This window comes from Thamnophis sirtalis, unplaced genomic scaffold (assembly GCF_051295495.1).
Source record: "Thamnophis sirtalis isolate CommonGarterSnake01/CBP01778 unplaced genomic scaffold, rThaSir2_p1.2 scaffold_17, whole genome shotgun sequence".
Taxonomy (NCBI): Eukaryota; Metazoa; Chordata; class Lepidosauria; order Squamata; family Natricidae; genus Thamnophis; species Thamnophis sirtalis.
This window is the reverse complement of record NW_028261397.1, coordinates 3,163,194-3,183,397: the sequence shown is the minus strand read 5'-3', so window position 1 is coordinate 3,183,397 and position 20,204 is coordinate 3,163,194. Positions and strand designations below refer to the sequence as shown.

At 43.8% G+C, this 20,204-nt stretch overlaps 1 protein-coding gene across 1 annotated transcript in view; it reads left to right on the top strand.

Moving 5' to 3' along the window:
• The window catches only part of LOC148042384 (transient receptor potential cation channel subfamily V member 2-like), a 53,524-nt gene extending 35,053 nt beyond the window's left edge, over window positions 1-18,471 (top strand). The window contains 10 exon segments of the mRNA XM_087702902.1: window positions 2,074-2,169; window positions 3,865-3,935; window positions 6,168-6,333; window positions 12,744-12,810; window positions 16,341-16,516; window positions 16,518-16,556; window positions 16,559-16,651; window positions 17,410-17,438; window positions 17,440-17,511; window positions 18,310-18,471. Coding sequence (XP_087559028.1) covers window positions 2,074-2,169; window positions 3,865-3,935; window positions 6,168-6,333; window positions 12,744-12,810; window positions 16,341-16,516; window positions 16,518-16,556; window positions 16,559-16,651; window positions 17,410-17,438; window positions 17,440-17,511; window positions 18,310-18,451 — 951 coding nt within the window. The 3' untranslated portion in view covers window positions 18,452-18,471.
• Window positions 18,472-20,204: the final 1,733 nt, after the last annotated feature.

Here is a 20,204-nt window from a genome sequence, read left to right as displayed (position 1 = left end):
TTTGCAACTTTGCAACTTAAATAAGATGTGTATGCCGCCCACTCCCTAGGGACTCTGTGTGTGTGTGTGTGTGTGTGTGTGTGTGTGTGTAGCAGTGGTGGGTTTCAAATTTTTTTTGAACCTACTCTGTGGGTGTGGCCTCCTTTGTGGGAGTGGCTTGCTGGCCCTGTGTTCTCTCTCTCTCTCTCTCTCTCTCTCTCTCTCTCTTTCCTTCCTTTTGTGTCTCTGTCCCTTTTTCCTTTTTTCTTTCATCTCTCTCTCACTTTTTCTTTCTTTTTTTCTTTTTTCTTTTTTCCTTTTTTTCTTTCTTCCTTTCTTTCTCTTTCTCTCTCTGTGTGAGTCTGTGTGTGTGTGTGTGTGTGTGTGTGTGTGTGTGTGTGAGTGGTGGGTTTCAAAAATTTTTGGAACCTCTTCTGTAGGTGTGGCCTGCTTTCCGGGTCCACTGGTGGAACCTCTTCTAACCGGTTCGGTAGATTTGACGAACCGGTTCTACCGAACTGGTGCGAACTGGTAGGATCCCACCTCTGCTTCAGGGGCTTTGGGGCAGGGGTAAAAATGCTCTGTGTAGCATTTAAGGTCCCGAGGCCGAAGATGAAAGAAAGTAATCCACCCACGGATAGCTGAACCAGCAGAAGTTTATAGAGCAAAGCAGTTCATGGATAGCAGAATCAACAGCAGAATCAACAGCAAAATTATTAATCATGACACATCCTTCTTACAGTGTTTGCAGCTTCTTCGTTCTCACGTGTTATATCATTATTGGTTAACAAGTCTCCAAGGCACAATAATTGGTTAGTCATTACATCATTGGTGTTCGTGAGAATGTGCATGTTCTACACACTGAATGAATCAAGGGTTATTCATTCAAGCAGTAAAATGTTACAGGTTCATTACTTTTGTATCACTCCATGTTCTTTTTCATGCCTGGGAAACACATTGCAAGCAAAGAATAGCTGACAGGCAAATATTTCTGCAGATTGCTGCAGTTTGTACTTACACGTGTAACCTCAGTTCTAAGGACCGTCCAGATGATTCACTGTAAAAACCCTACAGCTCTGAAGTCTGCTATCGGTTTGTTTCACACGCGGATGCGCTAAGAAGCCTTTTCTGAGTCTGCAAAAGTACTGTATTTTTCAGAGTATAAGATGCACCATGTTAGATCGAGTAAAGGAGGCACAAAAGGCTAGTGAACAAACAGCTCTTTATCGCAGGTCAAAGTAAACATCCGCTGGGGAACGGTCGGACATCATCCCCTTTCAAAGGGATCTGTCAGACCTCCCAGCCAATCAGATTATCCCTCTGTTCCCACTGGAACAGAGGACCTTGCTGCCTGACAGCACAAGGGGAGTATCTAACACACCAAGGTTTTGAAGAGGCAAATTAAAAAAAAAAGGTTTTGCACTCTGCAAACTTCCCCAAAACGGCACATTTTTCGTGAAAACGGGCCTGTTTTCCCCCCCAAAAAAAAGCATGAATAGCCTTTAGGGGGCTTGCAGAGTGCTCCCCAAAAAAACGAGCAACAAACAGTCCATTTTTTAAAGAAAACGGGCCTGTTTTTTGTCAAAAAATTGCATGCATAGCCTTTAGGAGGCTTATAGAGTACTCCTGGGGGCTGGGGGGGGGGAATTGAGTAAAAAAGGGCCCGTTTTTCACTCATTTCTGCCTTCCCCAGCCCCAAGGAGCTCTCTGAAAGTCTTCTACAGGCCATTTTGGTGAGGGGGGGGGGGGTCGGGAGGCATAAAATTCTGTATTTTTTGCTTTCTAGCGAATATAAATCACGCGGCATAGCTGACTGTCACACAGCTGATCATCGGAGCTTTTTAAAAATGTTTAAAGCATTTTTAACTACCTATTGAACCAGTAGTAAAAAAAAAATGCTTTAAACAGGAAAAAAAAAAGTTCAGCAATCAGCAGTGAGACAATTGGCTGTGTCGCGCGATTTCTAGAGAATATAAAGCATTCTGGCTGGGGAATTCTGGGAGTGGAAGTCTTCCCCTCTTAAAGCATTCTGGCTGGGGGATTCTGAGAGTGGAAGCCCACCCCGCTTAGCCTGCTCTCTTCCTCTCTTTACAGTCTCTTCTTCCAACAACGGTGACATTCCCGAAGTTATTAAGACTTCTTGGAGTTGTGGTCATTTTAATTGGTGGCATTTATCTCTTCATTAATCAGGTAGGATGTCTAATGGCTGGCTCTTTGGGCGTGACAAGGTGGTCATGTGACTGGGTGGGTGTGGCCAAATAGATGTCATTCACGTCGAGGGGCGCCTTGCCAGCCTCTACTCACCCCTCCCCTCCCAGCCACTTCTCCCCTGCCCGTCTGGGCTCCTTGGGGCCCCAACAGGAAGCCGTTGCTGGAGCTAAGCAGCCACCAGGAGAAAGAGTTGGCACAACAGCTCAGTTCAAATTGGATCTGACCGAGAAGGAGGCTCAGCAGAAGCACCTCACTGAGGACTAGGGGCATAGGCTTTCCAAGCAGAGGGAAGACTTGCGGGAGTGCAAGGCCAGGTGCTGGCGCCTGGAGGCTCAGCGGGCTGAGATGGTCAGCCAGTTTCAGGCCTTGATGCAGTCCCATTGGAACGAGGCCCTCCGGCTCTTCACCACCAGCGGCTCTTTCCTCCAGCCTTCGCCCAAAGCCCCCCACCAGGGGGTTGAAGCAGACCCCAAGTTGGAATTTCTGCCCCCCTCCGACCCGCACAAAAAGACCCCAAAGGGGGAGACTCTCTGCAGCAACACAAGCATTCATTACACGTATCAATGGTGATCGTAAGTCAAGACTACTGATTGGCCCCATTTTCCTACCCAAGCCAACGAAGCCACCCCCTCCTCAATCTCCTTTGGCTCCAGTTCCACCTCGTTTTCCTTTGCAGATTCAAGAGCTCCCCCAGGGGGAGAGCCTTCTCTGTGGGAGCGCCTTCCCTCTGGAATGAGCTGCCCCCGGAGCTTCGTATAATCCCCGACCTCCGGTCCTTCCGACGCGCCACAAAAAGTTGGCTTTTCCAGCAAGCCAGCCTGGCCTGAACAAAACAAATCGAAGTATTGATTATTGTTAATTTTAATTTTAATTCTTTTTTAAAAATGTGTCATTGTTAATTTTAATTGGGTTTGGGGATATCCTATTTAATTTCTTTTTTTAACTTTTGTAGTACAGGGCGGGGCATAACCTTTTCCTAGGGGGTCACAGCAACACTTGTAATAACAACACAAATAATTCATACACCATTCGAAAGCCCATCAAAAACTGAGTTTATTGACACGATTTAATAGTCAGTATGACCACCATTAGCCCTTCGAACAGCATTCAAACGAGGTGGATAAGAACACAACAAATCTTCAAACAGTTCCGTTCGATTTTCCAGATTTTCCAGAGGGCGGGGCATAACCTTTTCCTAGGGGGTCACAGCAAGATCGACAGCAGTTTACAACTTCCGCAACACCTCATTTTAAAGCCCATAAAAAACTGAATTGAATGAGCTATTAAATGTTAAATTTGTTTCGGTTGAAACTTTGAGAATGAATTTGGAAACTGTGTTGAAAAATCTGGAAAATCGAACGGAACTGTTTGAAGATTTGTTGTGTTCTTATCCACCTCGTTTGAATGCTGTTCGAAGGGCTAATGGTGGTCATACTGACTATTAAATCGTGTCAATAAACTCAGTTTTTGATGGGCTTTCGAATGGTGTATGAATTATTTGTGTTGTTATTACAAGTGTTGCTGTGACCCCCTAGGAAAAGGTTATGCCCCACCCTGTATGTGTTTCTTTTAATGTTGTACGCCGCCCTGAGTCCTTGGGAGAAGGGCGGCATATAAATCGAATAAACCTCAACCGGCGGGTTTTGATTTTGATTCTTCTCTATTCCCCTTTAGAGTGTTCACTTCTGCAGGAGACGATTCTCTCTGAAAGGTTTACTAAAGGACAGCTGGTTCAGCTTATTCCTGTACGTGGGTACATGCTGCTATTTTTTACGGAGGGCTTCAATCCATCAATCTATCCATCAGAATGGAGCTTGGAAGCCGTGGTGAAATTCAATTTTTTTTTACTACTGGTTCTGTGGGCGTGGCCTGGTGGTGGGGTCCTGTGACTTGAGTGGGTGTGGCCAACTCGATGTCACTCATGGTCACGCCCACTCGGTTATATGCTACCGCCACCACCAAGCCACGCCCACTGAACCCGGTAGGAAAAAAATGTGTGTAGCAGCAGAGCTACCGCTCCCTTTATGGTTCCCCCCTCCCCGCTCCTTCCCGGGGACTACCTTGAAAGGGACAGGCTGCAGCAGCTCTGCTGTGAATGGAGGGGGAAACATTCGGATTGGGTGGGTGGATTTTTTGCCACTGGTTTAGAGAACGGATGCCAATCGTCCCTGCCAGTTTGGCTGAACCAGGCCGAACCTGGAGGATTTCACCTCTGGCTGTGTTGTAGAAAAGACGGAACACGCAAGCCAGCTCTTCAGAGAAGGAAAGTTTATTGCGCAGGTTCAGAATGAATGGCCTGAACAATGAGTGAAAGTCAGGGAATTCCTTATACAGTTTATCGCTTTCAGCTAAAGCCATCTGTTAGTTTTGGAAACACTCCTCAAGGTTTTGCCCTTGAGTTACAGAAAGTATGTCTACAGGATGTCATAATACATGGGTCAGCTAACGGATATGCATAGCATGCATTTTGAGGAACTAACAATATGTGTCTACCAAACAGATTAACAGCCAAGCCAGCAAATAGGCTAAAATAGATGCTTTGCTTCAGCATATTTCATGTGCAGACTTCCTTCTAACCATGTCTAACCACACTATATCCTAAAAGCAAGCTTTGCAATTTCTATATGAACAGTTAAAGCTTAATATCATGAAACCCTAATTTGGTTCAGGCTTGAGGCCTACCTTGGTTCAGCCTGCCACTTTAGAGAGCCGAGGTGGCGCAGTGGTTAGAGTGCAGTACTGCAGGCCACTTCAGCTGACTGCTAGCTGCAGTTCGGCGGTTCAAATCTCACCGGCTCAGGGTTGACTCAGCCTTCCATCCTTCCGAGGTGGGTGAAATGAGGACCCGGATTGTTGTTGGGGGCGATATGCTGACTCTGTAAACCGCTTAGAGAGGGCTGAAAGCCCTATGAAGCGGTATATAAGTCTAACTGCTATTGCTATTGCTATTAGTTGGAAGAGACCTTGTAGGTCTTCTAGTCCAAACCCTTGCTCAAGCAGGAGACCCTAGCCTAAACCATTTCAGATAGGAGGCTGTCTACACTTTCCTCTTCCTCCACTGGTGGAGCACCTATATAGAGCTAGAAGGGTTAGGGCGGAAAATGGGCATACCAGAGGTTCCGGAAGTCTGAAGCCCAGGGGAGGCCATTTTTGCCCTCCCGGAGGCTTGAAAAAAGTCTCTGGAGCCTGGGGAGGGCGAAAAATGGGCCCACTGGAAGTTCCGGAATTCCAGAAACGAGCCCATTTCCGTCCTCCGGAGCCCGGGGGAAGCAGTTTTCTCCCTCGTGGAGGCTTGAAAAAAGCTTCCGGAGCCTGAGGAGGGCAAAAAAGTCCCCCCCTCCACCATGGTGCAGGAGACCGAGTAGGTCACAGCCCCCCTGGCCACGCCCACCCAGCAACCGGGAAGCGAATACTTTGCTGGAACTTTTGAAGCTCACCCCTGGCCCCAAACTGCATCTTTTCCACTGTCAATTACACACACACACACACAAACACACACACACACACCAGAGGTGGGTTCCTACCGGTTCGCACCGGTTCGGTAGAACCGGTTCGTGAAATCTACCGAACCGGTTAAAAGAGGTTCCACCAGTGGACCTGGAAAGCAGGCCACACCTACAGAAGAGGTTCCAAAAAATTTTGAAACCCACCACTCACACACACACACACACACACACACACACACACACACACGCCAAATCGGGGGGGGAGGGGTTTGCTACCGGTTCGCACTGGTCCGGGCGAACCGATTGTGGAAATTGCGACTGGGTCGACGAACTGGTACAGACGGCAGGCTGGCCATACCCCCAAACCGGTTCCCCGGTCTCTGCGGCATGTTTTTTTTTTAATGTTCTGCGCATGCGCAGACCTATTTACAGGCAACTGCAAATTGTGCACGCACCAAACTGGCCGGCATAAACCCACCCCTGCCCCAAATCTTCACTGCTTCTCCTCCTCCTCTCTCTGATCCATTCCAGGTTTGGGCAGGCATTCGATATCTTGGCCTCGTGCGTGATGTTCTTTGCAGGGATGGAGAGCTACATAGTGCCCATGGTCTTCGCTTTGCTTTTGGGCTTTGTGAATATGGTCTACTACATCCGCGGGTTCAAGCACATGGGAATCTACATCGTGATGATCCAGAAGGTAGGTCACGTAAGCGGGTCGTTTCCGTTTGCAAATTCAGATAGTCCGTGTGAGATTTAAAAAAAAACACAACACAATTATTAAATCCTCACCACACAGAGACAAGTCTGGTTCACAGTTCAAAAAGGTTTGTTTACAGAAAAATGAAAAGCGTTTGCAAAGGCGGCCTCCAAGTCCGTGACCCGACAAATGCGCGCTAGTCAAATGCGCGCCAACAAAACCGCGCCAACAAAACCGCGACGTCAAAATTGCGATTAGGGTTTAGGGTTAGGGTTACGGTTAGGGTGGATGGGTTATAAGATTGTTTTCGCGTCCTAGTTTGTTGATGGTTGATGGCGCGTGATTTTGATGTCGTCACGGTTTTGTCAGCACGGTTTTGCCAGTCCGCACTTGACTAGCGCGCATTTGTCGGTGAACCCTCCAAGTCTCCTCCCAAGTGGATCGAGTACAAGGAGAGCAAAGAAATAGCTTCCTGGGGGCGTGGGACTTCCTGGGGGCGTGGCCTGTTGCCGAGGAGGGCTCCACCGAGCTCCTCAGAGATCTGGTCTGTATATCTAAATAAGATCATAGATAGCACCCCTTTTTGGCTAAGAAAGGGGCAGGGAGTAGCTCTGTAGGCTAGGGTCTATTCGTAAGCCACAGCCTTTTTCTTTTTTTGGCTGTGGATAGAGATTAGATCCAGCCGGAGCGGAGCTTTTATCTCCAGCCAGTTCTTCTCAGCTGCCTTTTTTTTTTGGCAGCCCCAGACAGGCTAGCCCCCCCCCCCCCCCAGGACAAAACAAAGTTTTTTCAAGCTAGAATTGATACGGGCGGGTCCCACTCCTGTGAGATTTATGCTTTTATTACTATCTTAAATACCAGCACCATTTGTCTTAGAGACTTCTTTGTCTAAACGGACTTCAAAATGGCGATTTCTCTCCGTGGATGATTGATAGTGGATGTACTTAGCTGGTTTTACCTTCCTGCAGACCGCTCCTTAACAAAATAAACCCTTCTTCTTTGGAAATAGAGGGGAGCAAAGCGCTGCTTATTTGTTTATTTATTATGGCACCCAGGTCAAAGAAGCGCCTTGCTACAAATGTGTCTAAAGAATTTAAAGAATTTTTACTGGAACCACAGCCTTTGTCTCCTATGCCTTCTACTGGAGAATTTTTAACACAGGAATATCTCTTTAAAATGTTTAATGATTTTAAACAAGAAATTAAGGAATTTGTATTGGAACTATATGATGATTTAAAGTCTAAAGTTAATCAAATGAAGGCGAATACGTTCGCAGCCGTGTCTGCCCTGTCAGATTATTCTGCTGAAATAGAGGACAAATTGGAAAGCTTGGAGAAGGCTAATTTTAATTTGACTACCAATATTCAAATTTTACAACAAAAAATTAGAGACACTGAAGAACAGCTTATGATGATAAATTTTAATAGGAAGGCATTTGCAATAAGAGTCAGAGGATTCCGTGAAAAGGAGCAAGAGAATCTGAAACAGACCTTTGCTGAAGCCTTTAGCCATGCGGTGGGAAGCCCGGGACTTAACTTTGATTGGCAGATTCGGAAAATCTATCGCCAGAACTCATTGATAGCGGAACAGCGACAGCTCCCGAGGGACATAATTATACATTTCTCTACAAAAGAATCTAGAAACGCGATTGTGCAAAAGTTTCATAATAACAGTCTCCGAGTTGATGACCAGGACCTGATTGTCTTCAAAGATATACCTTTCCAGATGTTGAAAGCAAGAAGGGACTACACCTTTTTAACTAAAGAGCTTAGGAGTCAACAGATTTGATACAGATGGGAGGCCCCTGCCGGCATCACGGCTACATTTGAGAATCAAAGATTTCGTCTTAACTCTGTTTCGGAGGCTCGAGATTTCTATTGTAGGACTTTGAAGGCGGGACTTCCTGACTCACTTGGAAGAGAGGAGAGACAAGCGGAAGGAGAAGGCAAGCGGCAGGCCATGTGGCTGCAAGATGGAGGGGGTAGCCTTTCCTCCCTCGGAGAAGCAGAAAAACGGAGATCGAGAATTTAGACATTTCAAAATATTCGCCAAAGTTGAGGACTGAATGGGGGTTTGAGACCTCTCTCCGGTAGAAAAAGCGGACTAATTCTTATTAGAAGGGAAAGTTGGGTGAAACTACTTTGAGCTAGATCTTAAATTAATGTCAGCATAAATTTGATAGTGGTAAACATCAGACAAGCAAGGGATGAGGGTAAAATATATGTGGAATGATTTACGTTGTTTAAAGCTTATTAGAAGAGAAAGCCGGTTGGGATTATCTTAAGATAGGTGTAAAAAGAATGCGGAATGATTTATGTTGTTTAAACTTTGTTAGAAGGGACTACTTTAAAACAGAAGGTTAACTGACTCTTGCTGAAAGTATTATTTGAATATGTGGAATGATCCATGCTATTTAACTCTTATTAGAAGGGAAAGTTGGTTGAAATTACTTTGAGTTAGATTTTAAACAAATGCCAGCATCAATTTGATAGTGGTAAATATCAGACAAGTAAGGGATGAGGGTAAAATGCATGTGGAATGAACTACGTTATTTAAATCCTATTAGAAGAGAAAGTCGGTTGGAATTATCTTAAGATAGAAATTGATTTCTGTGTAAAGTAATACTTGATCTACGCTGCTTAAACTTTACTAAGAAGGGGAAGCTTGGTTAGATTATTTTGAATTATTGTTTGAAAAGGAGGTTAAGAAAGATCATTTACGCTGTTTAAATTTTATTAGAAGGGAAAGTTTGATTACTCTTCTGTAAAGTAATATTTGAATATGTGGCATGAACCACGTTGTTTAAATTTTATCGGAAGGGATCATAAGGTTTAGGAAGAGGAACGGGAGAGTCTACAGAAGGTTGGGGTAAATAGCAAAGAAGTAAGAGACGAGAATAAAATATAGATAGAATGATTTATACTATTTAAGCATAGATAAAGATGGGGGGCTGAGATCAACACAAAGAGTGGTTTCTTTTTTTCTTTTTTTTCTTTTCTCTTTTCTTTTCTTTCTTCTTTTTTTCTGTTTTTCTTTCTTTTGACATATTACTTTTATTTTTTAATCCATATGTATACAAGATATTTTAGACAGAAGGTAGTGCCAGGTGTGGGCCCTGGGAAGTCGGGAGGATTAGGGATGGGGATTTGTGGGGGGGGTGGGGGGGTGTTAACATAGTCTTAATAAGAACAAGAATGTATTTATATACGGTGGTTCTTTTTTTTCTTTTATTTTTTTTTCCTTGATCAGATTAAACAACACTCGAATAAAGGCATACACCAAGGAGGGAGGTAGAGGGAAAGAAGAGGGAGGAGTAAGGAAGGAGTAAGGGGAATGTAAGGAGGGTGTGTGGGGAGTAAGGGGAGAAGGAAGGCTTGAGGGGAAAGGAAAGTTGGAGGGGGTAGATGGGGTGTATGGAGGATGGAAGGGTTAGGTGGGGTTGTGAATGATGAGTTGTGTTTCCTTTTTATTTGTTCGTTTTATTTCCTTTTTTTCTTTTCTTATAGCAAATACCCTGTATATAAGTGATTGCAAATTGAATGTGAAAAATGAATAAAATATATTTTTTTTAAAAAAATTGCGATTAGGGTTTAGGGTTAGGGTTACGGTTAGGGTGGATGGGTTATAAGGTTGTTTTCGCGTCCTAGTTTGTTGATTGTTGATGGCGCGCGATTTTGACGTCACGGTTTTGTCGGCATGGTTTTGCCGGTCCGCACTTGACTTGCGCGCATTTGTCGGTGAACCCTCCAAGTCTCCTCCCAAGTGGATCGAGTACAAGGAGAGCAAAGAAATAGCATTCAAACGATACATTTTTATACACTCTACTCATAAGAAACTCTCCCCCTTTCCTGCTCATTCATTTACGTCATTTTTTTTCGTCACCCCATACTGTAAAGGGTCAACTTGACAACTTCTTGAGAGGCCCTTATCTCTTATTTGGTTTTGTTTTTTTCTCGTGCCTTTCGTCTGAGCAGAAGGCTTCCTATCTAACGTGTACGTAGGCCAACGGCTTGGAATAACAAAGGTTATTTTGTCCTGTTTACTGAACACATTTTGTGGTTAGCAAAAGGACAGTAACATTATACATTTTAGGCATGAATATAATGGCGTATACATTTAACATTGTAAAATCATACAAAAGTAACCTTTTAACATTTTATAAAAGAGCAATTCAATATCATTTCCTTCGTCCATTATAACAATTGGTTTATACAGTTCAAAGTTACAACGGCAGGGAAAAACGGGACAAAATTCACACTCGTCATCAAAATTGGCAACTGACTTGTATTTACATCAGTCGCCGTGTCCCGGGATTCGGTGATTTCCCCTTTTGTGACGTTCTGACGAACCAATTCAAGGGAGAAGCCAGATTAATTCAACAACTATGCTACTAATTTAACAACGGCAGTGATTCACTTATAACAACGGTGGCAAGAGAGGTCGTAAAAAGGGGCAAAACTGACTGAGCAACTATCTTGCTTTGCAAAGGAAGTTAAGGACTCAATTCTGTTCATAAGTCGAGGACTTCCTATGTTGGAATACCTCTGATTTCACAGGGCAGCCCCGAATCGAAATTCAGCTGGTTAAGTACAGGTTCCACAGGGTGGGGGCAACGGCAGTTAAGGTTCAATCGGAATAGAGCTAGAAGGGACATTGGAGGTCTCAAGCAGAGACCCTATATAATTTCAGACAAGTGGCTGTCCAGTCTATTCTTAAACACCTCCTGTGATGAAACTCCCACAACTCCTGGTGGTAAGCAGTTCCACTGGTGAATTGTCCTCACTGTTAGGAAGTTTCTCCTCCATTCCAGGTTGCTTCCCTCCTTGATTAGTTTCCATCCATTGTTTCTTCTCCAGGTGCTTTGGAAAGTAAATTGACCCCACCTCTTCTTTGGGACAGTAGCCCCTTCAGTACTATAGATTGCTGTTCTGACCCCCTCCTCCGTCCAGTAACGAAAGCCGAGACAAGCTTAACTAGAATGTACTTTTAATAGCAAGAAGCCAAAATCTCGTTGGCTGAAAGCCAAGCAAACAAACAGATAAGGACCTTGGCAGCAAGTCCGACAAACCTTGGCAGCAATTCAGACAAACCTTGGCAGCAATCCAGCCTGCCAAGTTAGTTACGTTCTCTTTAGTCAATGCGTTGACTTCTGCAAGAGGGGCATGTCACAAGCAGTCTTTTTTATAGTCTGGAGAGGAGCCTAATGACCACCAGCTGAGTGCAATTACCTCCTGTAATTTTGTAATTGTTCTTGATGCCGAGTAGCTCTTCGATGGCGTGCATCCAGGAACAACTCACTGCTGGTTTCTGGATCACTCTCTCATCTCCTCACCACTGATCCAAGGCTCAGGCACCACCTAGTGGCCAACCAGTCTCTCTAAACCCTGCTCGGAGTCGGAACCCTGTCCAGGGTCCTCCACATCCTCCAGGACCGACTCATAGGGCTCCTCGCTGTCGGAGTCTGGTGGCAGCTCCAATGACTCCTGCTGGGCCACAACAGGTTGCTATAATCCTTCTTTTCTCTAGACTGGCCAAACCCAAATCCTGCAACCTTTCTTCATAAGTTTTAGTCTCCAGGCCTTTAATCAGTTCATTTCAGAAGTGGTATTCTGCTGGTTCGCACCGGTTCGGCTGAACCGGTGCGAACCAGCAGAATACCACTTCTGAAATGGCAGCCAAGCTGACGTCATCACACATGCTCAGAAGTTCCTGGCTACACCCAGATTTCATGCTTCGCTCATCTGCTCTTCTTTGCAAAGTCTTTCCCATAGTCTCAAGATCTTTCCTGTAACGTGGTGACCAAAACTGGGTGTAAATATTCCAGATGTGATCGTAGCAAAGCTTTAGAAAGCAGTACTAATGCTTCACAAGAGCCGAGGTGGCGCAGTGGTTAGAGTGCAGCACTGCAGGCTACTTCAGCTGACTGCAGTTCTGCAGTTTGGCTGTTCAAATCTCACCGGCTCAGGGTTGACTCAGCCTTCCATCCTTCCGAGGTGGGTAAAATGAGGACCCAGATTGTTGTTGGGGGCGATATGCTGACTCTGTAAAACCGCTTAGAGAGGGCTGAAAGCCCTATGAAGCGGTATATAAGTCCAACTGCTATTGCTATTGCTATTCACCTGATTTTGATTCTATGCCTCTTGTTTAAACAACCAAGAATCGTATTAGCTTTTTTGGCAGCTGCCGCACACGGCTGGCTCATGTTTAAGGGATCGTCCACTAGGAATCCAAAGTGACTGTTTTTGAGCCAGTTTTCACCTATTCTGTACTCGCACCTTTGGTTTTTCCCGCCCAGGTGTAAAAGCCTTGCTTTCCTCCCCGTGAAATTTCATGTTTTTGGAGAGTGCCGACTGTTAGGCGCCGAGCTTGAAAGTCAACAATCTACACATTGCTTCTCGTTTTTGTTCCAGGTCATCTTGGAGGATCTATTGCATTTCCTGTTGATTTACATGGTCCTCCTAGTGGGTTTTACAACAGGTGAGTATCACGGCGAGGGGAGGCACAGGTGAGAACAGCTAAGTTAAATTAAGCCAAAGTAAGATAGGCTCCCAGATTAGGGAGTAACCAAAGACCAAAGAGAGATTCAAACGAGAAATTTTCTTGCCTCCAGAAGCTGTGGAAGAGCCGAGGTGGCGCAGTGGTTAGGGTGCAGTACTGCAGGCCACTTTAGCTGACTGTGATCTGCAGCTCAGCGGTTCAAATCTCACCAGGCTCAAGGTCGACTCAGCCTTCCATCCTTCCGAGGTGGGTGAAATGAGGACCCAGACTGTGGGGGCAAGTTGGTGACTCAATTTGCTAAAAAAAATTGTAAACCGCTTAGAGAGGGCTGAAAGCCCTATGAAGCGGTATATAAGTCTAATAAATAAATAAATTTTAAAGAAGAGACTAGACAGCCATTTGTCTGGAATTGTCTAGGCTCTAGAGGTCTTCTTCCTTGAGCAGGGGGTTAGACTAGAAGACCTCCAAGGCCTCTTTCAGGCCTATGATTCTATGAAAGTTCCTGCTCTTAGTGTCCTTGGTTAAAACAATGGTGAAGGAGGCTTGTTTTGAACTCCAAGCCCCAGCTCTGATGCTGGCCTGGGATTTATATTAGGAAAGATTTTCTGTGGCAGGTGTACCTTATGTCAGCGTTCCAAATATCATGCAGAATTAAATCAGAGTCCAAGGCAGAGCTATCCTTAAAGTTCCAATTTAATAAGACAGACATGTTGGCATCGTGCTATGAAATCCCAATACTGGAAATGACATCAGAATCCCACCCAGTTAAAAATTCGTGATCTTGTCCCCACACCCACAATCCATCACACGGTCCAATCTTCTTCTTCCACGCTGGCATCCACACCCAGCTGCTTCCGGTCAGGTGTGAAAGTACGGAGAAAAAAGACGACCTTGGCTTCTAGTAAAGAATGAAAAACAATACATTCCACAATCCTACTCCTGTCTATTCCCCCCTCCCATCAACTATATTAATGAAACAACATAATGAAATAAGAGATCGTGTGGCAGGCCAAAATTCTAAAAGAAATATAATTGCAGGCCTGACACTTTAATTGGGGGATGAGGAGATTTCAGTTTTGAGAAGACAGAAGGTCCATCAGGTGGAATCCAGGAGGAAAATTGAGATATGGGTGGCCATAGAAATGGAATGAAGGAACAAGTGAATGAATGAATTTATGAATGAATGAGTGAATGAATGCATGCGTGAATGAGTGAAAGAGTGACGGAATGACTAAACTAATGAATGAGTGAGTGAATAAATGAGTGAATGAACGACTGGATAAAATGTCAGGGTTCCAAATAAACCCCCCCCCCCAAGGAAAGAAGACTCCAAGACTTGAGTTTCCTCAAAGTTCCATTTTATTCGAGATGTTATATTGGCCCATCTGGGAAAACCTGAATCTGAAAGCGTCCAGGTTTTCCTCACCTTCTTCAAGGCCTGACAGAATGAGTGAATGAATGAGTGAACGAGTGGGGATGAATGAATGAATGAGCGAACAAAATGAATGAATGAATGAGTGAATGAAAGAGGATGAATGAGTGAGTGAATGAATGGGGTATGGAAGAATGAGTTAATGAGTGGATGAATGAGTGTGAATGAGTGAACAAAATGAATGAAAGAAAGAAAGGATGAATGAATGAGTGAATGAGTGAATGAATGAATGAATGAATAACTAAATGAATTAAATTAGTGAATGAGTGAGTGAGTGAATGAATGAATGGGAAGATGAATGGTTGTGAAAGAGACTGAGCAAGTTAATGAGTGGATGAATGTGTGTGAATGAGTGAACAAAATGAATGGATGAAGAGGATGAATGAGTGAATGAATGAATAATTAAATGAATGAATGAGTGAGTGAGTGAATGAAAGAGGATGAATGAGTGAATGAATGAATAACTAAATGATTTAATGAGTGAATGAATGAATGAATGAATAATTAAATGAATGAATGAGTGAATGAAAGAGGATGAATGAGTGAATGAATGAATAACTAAATGATTTAATGAGTGAATGAGTGAGTGAGTGAGTGAGTGAGTGAATGAATAATTAAATGAATGAATGAGTGAATGAAAGAGGATGAATGAGTGAGTGAATGAATGGGTGTATGAAAGAATGAGTTAATAAGTGAATGAATGAGTGTGAATGAGTGAACAAAACAAAAGAAAGAAAGATAGGATGAATGAATGAATGAGTGAATGAATGAATGAATGAATGAATGATTAAATGAATGAATGAGTGAATGAATGAATAATTAAATGAATGAATGAGTGAGTGAATGAAAGAGGATGAATGAATGAATGAGTGAATGAATGAATAACTATTTAATGAGTGAATGAATGAATGAATAATTAAATGAATGAATGAGTGAATGAATGAATAATTAAATGAATGAGTAAATGAAAGAGGATGAATGAGTGAATGAATGAATAACTATTTAATGAGTGAATGAATGAATGAATGAATGAATAATTAAATGAATGAATGAATGAATGATTAAATGAATGAATGAGTGAATGAATGAATAATTAAATGAATGAATGAATGAGTGAATGAAAGAGGATGAATGAGTGAATGAATGAATAACTAAACGATTTAATGAATGAATGAATGAATAATTAAATGAATGAATGAATGAGTGAATGAATGAATGAATAATTAAATGAATGAATGAGTGAATGACAGGATGAATGAGTGAATGAATGAATAATTAAATGAATGAATGAGTGAATGAAAGAGGAGAATGAGTGAATGAATGAATAATTAAATGAATGAATGCGTGAATGAATGAATGAATAATTAAATGAATGAATAAGTGAATGAAAGAGGATGAATGAGTGAATGAATAACTAAATGATTTAATGAGTGAATGAATGAATAATTAAATGAATGAATGAGTGAATGACAGAGGATGAATGAGTGAATGAATGATTAAATGAATGAATGAGTGAATGAAAGAGGATGAATGAGTGAATGAATGATTAACTAAATGATTTAATGAGTGAATGAATGAATAATTAAATGAATGAGTGAGTGAATGAGTGAACAAATGAATGGGAGGATGAATGGGTGAGCGAGTGAGTGAGTGGATGAATGAGTGTGGATAAGTGTGAATGACTGGACAAAATGAATAGATGGGTGGGTGAAGGAATCCCTGAATCAATGAGCGAAAGACTCCAGGTGAAGGACACACAAAGAATGCGCTCTCAAACCAGAGCCACCTGTCTGCCCTTCCATACATCACACAGAATTCGCACCTGGGTTTTCTTCTCCACACTCACCAACAGCCTCAAGATGTCAAAACAGCCTTTTAGATATTCTATGCACAGACTAAGTCCAGATTTGTTGATATCTTGATGCAAAAAAACCCCCTCAGAACAATAAGGTCATTTGGAGAACCAACCATGCCTCCAAAGATCAACCAGCCACTTGGGGTCTCCTCCTGTCCTTCCAACTGAGAAGTTCCCCAAAGTTTCCAGAGGAAGAATTGACATTTCAATGGCTCCTTATAGGTCTCATCTTTCTCACTGGGAGCGCTCACGTCTCGGCGCACAACGCATCTGTCCCGCTCAGCGACGACTCTAAAGACCAGGCCATATATCTGGGGCCGCTTCAGACGGCTCTGCTGCTCTTCAGGTTCACCATCGGCATGGGCGACCTGGAGTACAAGGAGAACTTGAAGCACAGCTAACGTCGCGATGCTGTTGGTCCTCCTCTTTGTCATCTTGAGACCTACATCCTCTTGCTCAACATGCTAATTGCCCTGATGAGCGAAAGGGTTGCCAAAATCTCTGTGCAAAGCAAGAGTATCTGGCAGCTGCAGGTAAGCCCCTCCCCCCTTCCATTGGGACGGTGGCCATTTCCGGAACCAGAATCCAAAGAACCAGTAGAAGAGAAGAACCCTGTAGCCCAGGGTTACAACTGTGTGTGGGGAGGGTCCTTGGTGCTCTCTGAGCTGGGTGGCTTTCTTGCAGACGTTTCATGACCCAACTAGGTAACATCATCAGTGCTAGAAGAGAGTGGTGGGGTTGCAGAGAGGTGGTGGTGGTGGTGGTGGTGGTGGTGGTGGTGGTGGTGGTGGTGGTGGTGGTGGAGGAGGAGGGAGGAGGAAGGAGGAGGAGGAGGAGGAGGAGGAGGAGGAGGAGGAGGAGGAGGAGGAGGAGGAGAACTGTGGGGTCCTTGGTGCTCTCTGAGCTGTGTGCACCCCAAAGAAGGGGAGTCAAGCTATTCTCCAAGGCACCTGAGGGCAGAACAAGAAGCAATGGGTGGAAACTAATCAAGGAGAGAAGCAACTTAGAACCCAGGAGAAATTTCCTGACAGTCAGAACAATTAACCGGTGGAACAGAAGTTGCCTCCAGAAGTTGTGAATGTCCCAACACTGGAAGCCTTTAAGAAGATGTTGGATAGCCATTTGTCTGAAAACGGTGTAGGGTTTCCTGCCTAGGCAGGGGCTGGACTAGAAGACCTCCAAGGTCCCTTCCAACTCTGCTATTGTATTGTATTGTATTCTATTGTATTCTATTTCCCCTCCCTCCCCCCTCTCTTTTGTAAGCCCTGTTCACCAATTCCTCTATTTGCAGAGAGCCCTCACTATTCTGGAGGTAGAAAAGATGTTGGAAAAAGCCCCAGAGGGCCGGCTGTTACCTCCCCATCGGCTCTGAGGACAAGAGGTGGTTTTTTCGGTAAGATTGACCACGTGCCCAATTGAGGTACAAAATGTGTCATTTCAGAAATGGCCCCTCCCTGGTTGTCTCGAGAATAAAAGGAGAGAAGAAGGAAGGAAGAAAAGAAGGAGGGAAGGATGGAAGGAAAGAAGGAAAGGAAGGAAAGAAGGAAAGGAAGGACAGAAGGAAAGGAAGGAAGGAAAGAAGGAAGGAAGGAAGGAACGTAAGAAAGAAAGGAAGGAAGGAAAAGAAGGAAAGGAAGGAAAGGAAGGAGATTAGAAGGAAGGAAGGAAGGAAGGAAGGAAGGAAAGAAGGAAGGAAGGAAAGCAGGGAAGGAAGGTGATTACAAGGAAGAAAGGAAGGAAAAGAAGGAAGGAAAGGAAGGAAGGAGAGAAGGAAAGAAGGAAGGAAAGTAGGAAAGGAAGTGAGGAAGGAGATTAGAAAGAAGGAAGGAAAGGAAGGAAGGAAGGAAGGAAGGAAGGAAGGAAAGATATTAGAAAAAAGGAAGGAAGGAAAGAAGGAAAGAGGGAAAGGAAGGAAGGAGATTAGGAAGAAAGGAAGAAAAGGAAGGAAGGAAAGAAGGAAGGAAAGAAGGAAAGAAGGAAGGAAGGAAAGAAAGAAGGAAAGAAGGAAAAAAGGAAAGAAGGAAAGAAGGAAGGAAGGAAAGAAGGAAAGAAGGAAAGAAGGAAAGAAGGAAAGAAGGAAAGAAGGAAAGAAGGAAAGAAGGAAAGAAGGAAAGAAGGAAAGAAGGAAAGAAGGAAAGAAGGAAAGAAGGAAATGTCCCACTGATAGCTCTTGGGGTCTTCTTTTTTCTAGGGTTAAAGAGGTGAACTGGGAAGATTGGACTGAAAAACTGGTCCTCAAAGAAGAACCCCAGAGGACGGAGTTTCTGGAGAAGTCGTCGGGTAAGAGGGGCACCACAGTAGTGCCAAAGTGGGCATCCAACACACCTTTGTGATTTTCTAAGCCAGGGATGTCAAACTCAATTTCATTGAGGGCTGCACCAGGGTTTGACCTCGGAGGGCCGGGGGTGGGGGGAGAGGCTGGCTAGGGTGGGTGGGACACGGGACTCCTGTTGGGGGGCACCTGTGGTGGCCAAGTGCTAACGTAGATCTTCCCGACACCCTCCCACTCATTATAATCTCCCTCCCCTCCTTCCTTCTAATCTCCTTCCTTCATTCATTATAATCTCCCTCCTTCCTTCCAATTCCTTCCTTCCTTCAATCCTCCCTCCCTTCCTCCCTCCCTTCCTTCTAATCTCCTTCCATTATAATCTCCTTCCTTCATTATAATCTCCCTTCCTTTTAATCTCCTATCTTCCTTCTAATCTCCTTCCTTCCTTCATTCCTCCCTCCCTCCCTTCTAATCTCCTTCCTTCCTTCTAATCTCCTTCCTTCCTTCCTTCTAATCTCCTTCCTTCACTCATTATAATCTCCCTCCTTCCTTCCAATTCCTTCCTTCCTTCATTCATTCCTCCCTCCCTTCCTTCTAATCTCCTTCCTTCCTTCTAATCTCCTTCCTTCCTTCATTATAATCTCCCTCCCTCCCTCCCTCCTTCCTTCCTTCCTTCCTTCCTTCTAATCTCCTTCCTTCACTCATTATAATCTCCCTCCTTCCTTCCAATTCCTTCCTTCCTTCAATCCTCCTCCCTTCCTCCCTCCCTCCCTTCTAATCTCCTTCCATTATAATCTCCTTCCTTCATTATAATCTCCCTCCCTTCTAATCTCCTTCCTTCCTTCTAATTTCCTTCCTTCATTCCTCCCTCCCTCACTTCTAATCTCTTTCCATTATAATCTCCTTCCTTCCTTCATTATAATCTCCCTCCCTTCTAATCTCCTTCCTTCCTTCATTATAATCTCCCTTCCTTCTAATCTCCTTTCTTCCTTCTAATCTCCTTCATTCATTCATTCCTCCCTCCCTCACTTCTAATCTCCTTCCATTATAATCTTCTTCCTTCCTTTTTTATAATCTCCCTTCCTTCTAATCTCCTTCCTTCCTTCTAATCTCCTTCATTCATTCCTCCCTCCCTCACTTCTAATCTCTTTCCATTATAATCTCCTTCCTTCCTTCATTATAATCTCCCTTCCTTCTAATCTCCTTCCTTCCTTCTAATCTCCTTCATTCATTCATTCCTCCCTCCCTCACTTCTAATCTCCTTCCATTATAATCTTCTTCCTTCCTTTTTTATAATCTCCCTTCCTTCTAATCTCCTTCCTTCCTTCTAATCTCCTTCATTCATTCCTCCCTCCCTCACTTCTAATCTCTTTCCATTATAATCTCCTTCCTTCCTTCATTATAATCTCCCTCCCTTCTAATCTCCTTCCTTCCTTCATTATAATCTCCCTTCCTTCTAATCTCCTTTCTTCCTTCTAATCTCCTTCATTCATTCATTCCTCCCTCCCTCACTTCTAATCTCCTTCCATTATAATCTTCTTCCTTCCTTTTTTATAATCTCCCTTCCTTCTAATCTCCTTCATTCATTCCTCCCTCCCTCACTTCTAATCTCTTTCCATTATAATCTCCTTCCTTCCTTCATTATAATCTCCCTCCCTTCTAATCTCCTTCCTTCATTATAACCTCCCTCCCTCCCTTCTAATCTCCTTCCTTCCTTCTTTCATTATAATCTCCCTCCTTCCTTCTTTCTCTTCTAATCTCCTTCCTTCCTTCCTCCATCCCTCTCTCCCTTCCTTCTAATCTTCTTCCTTCATTAT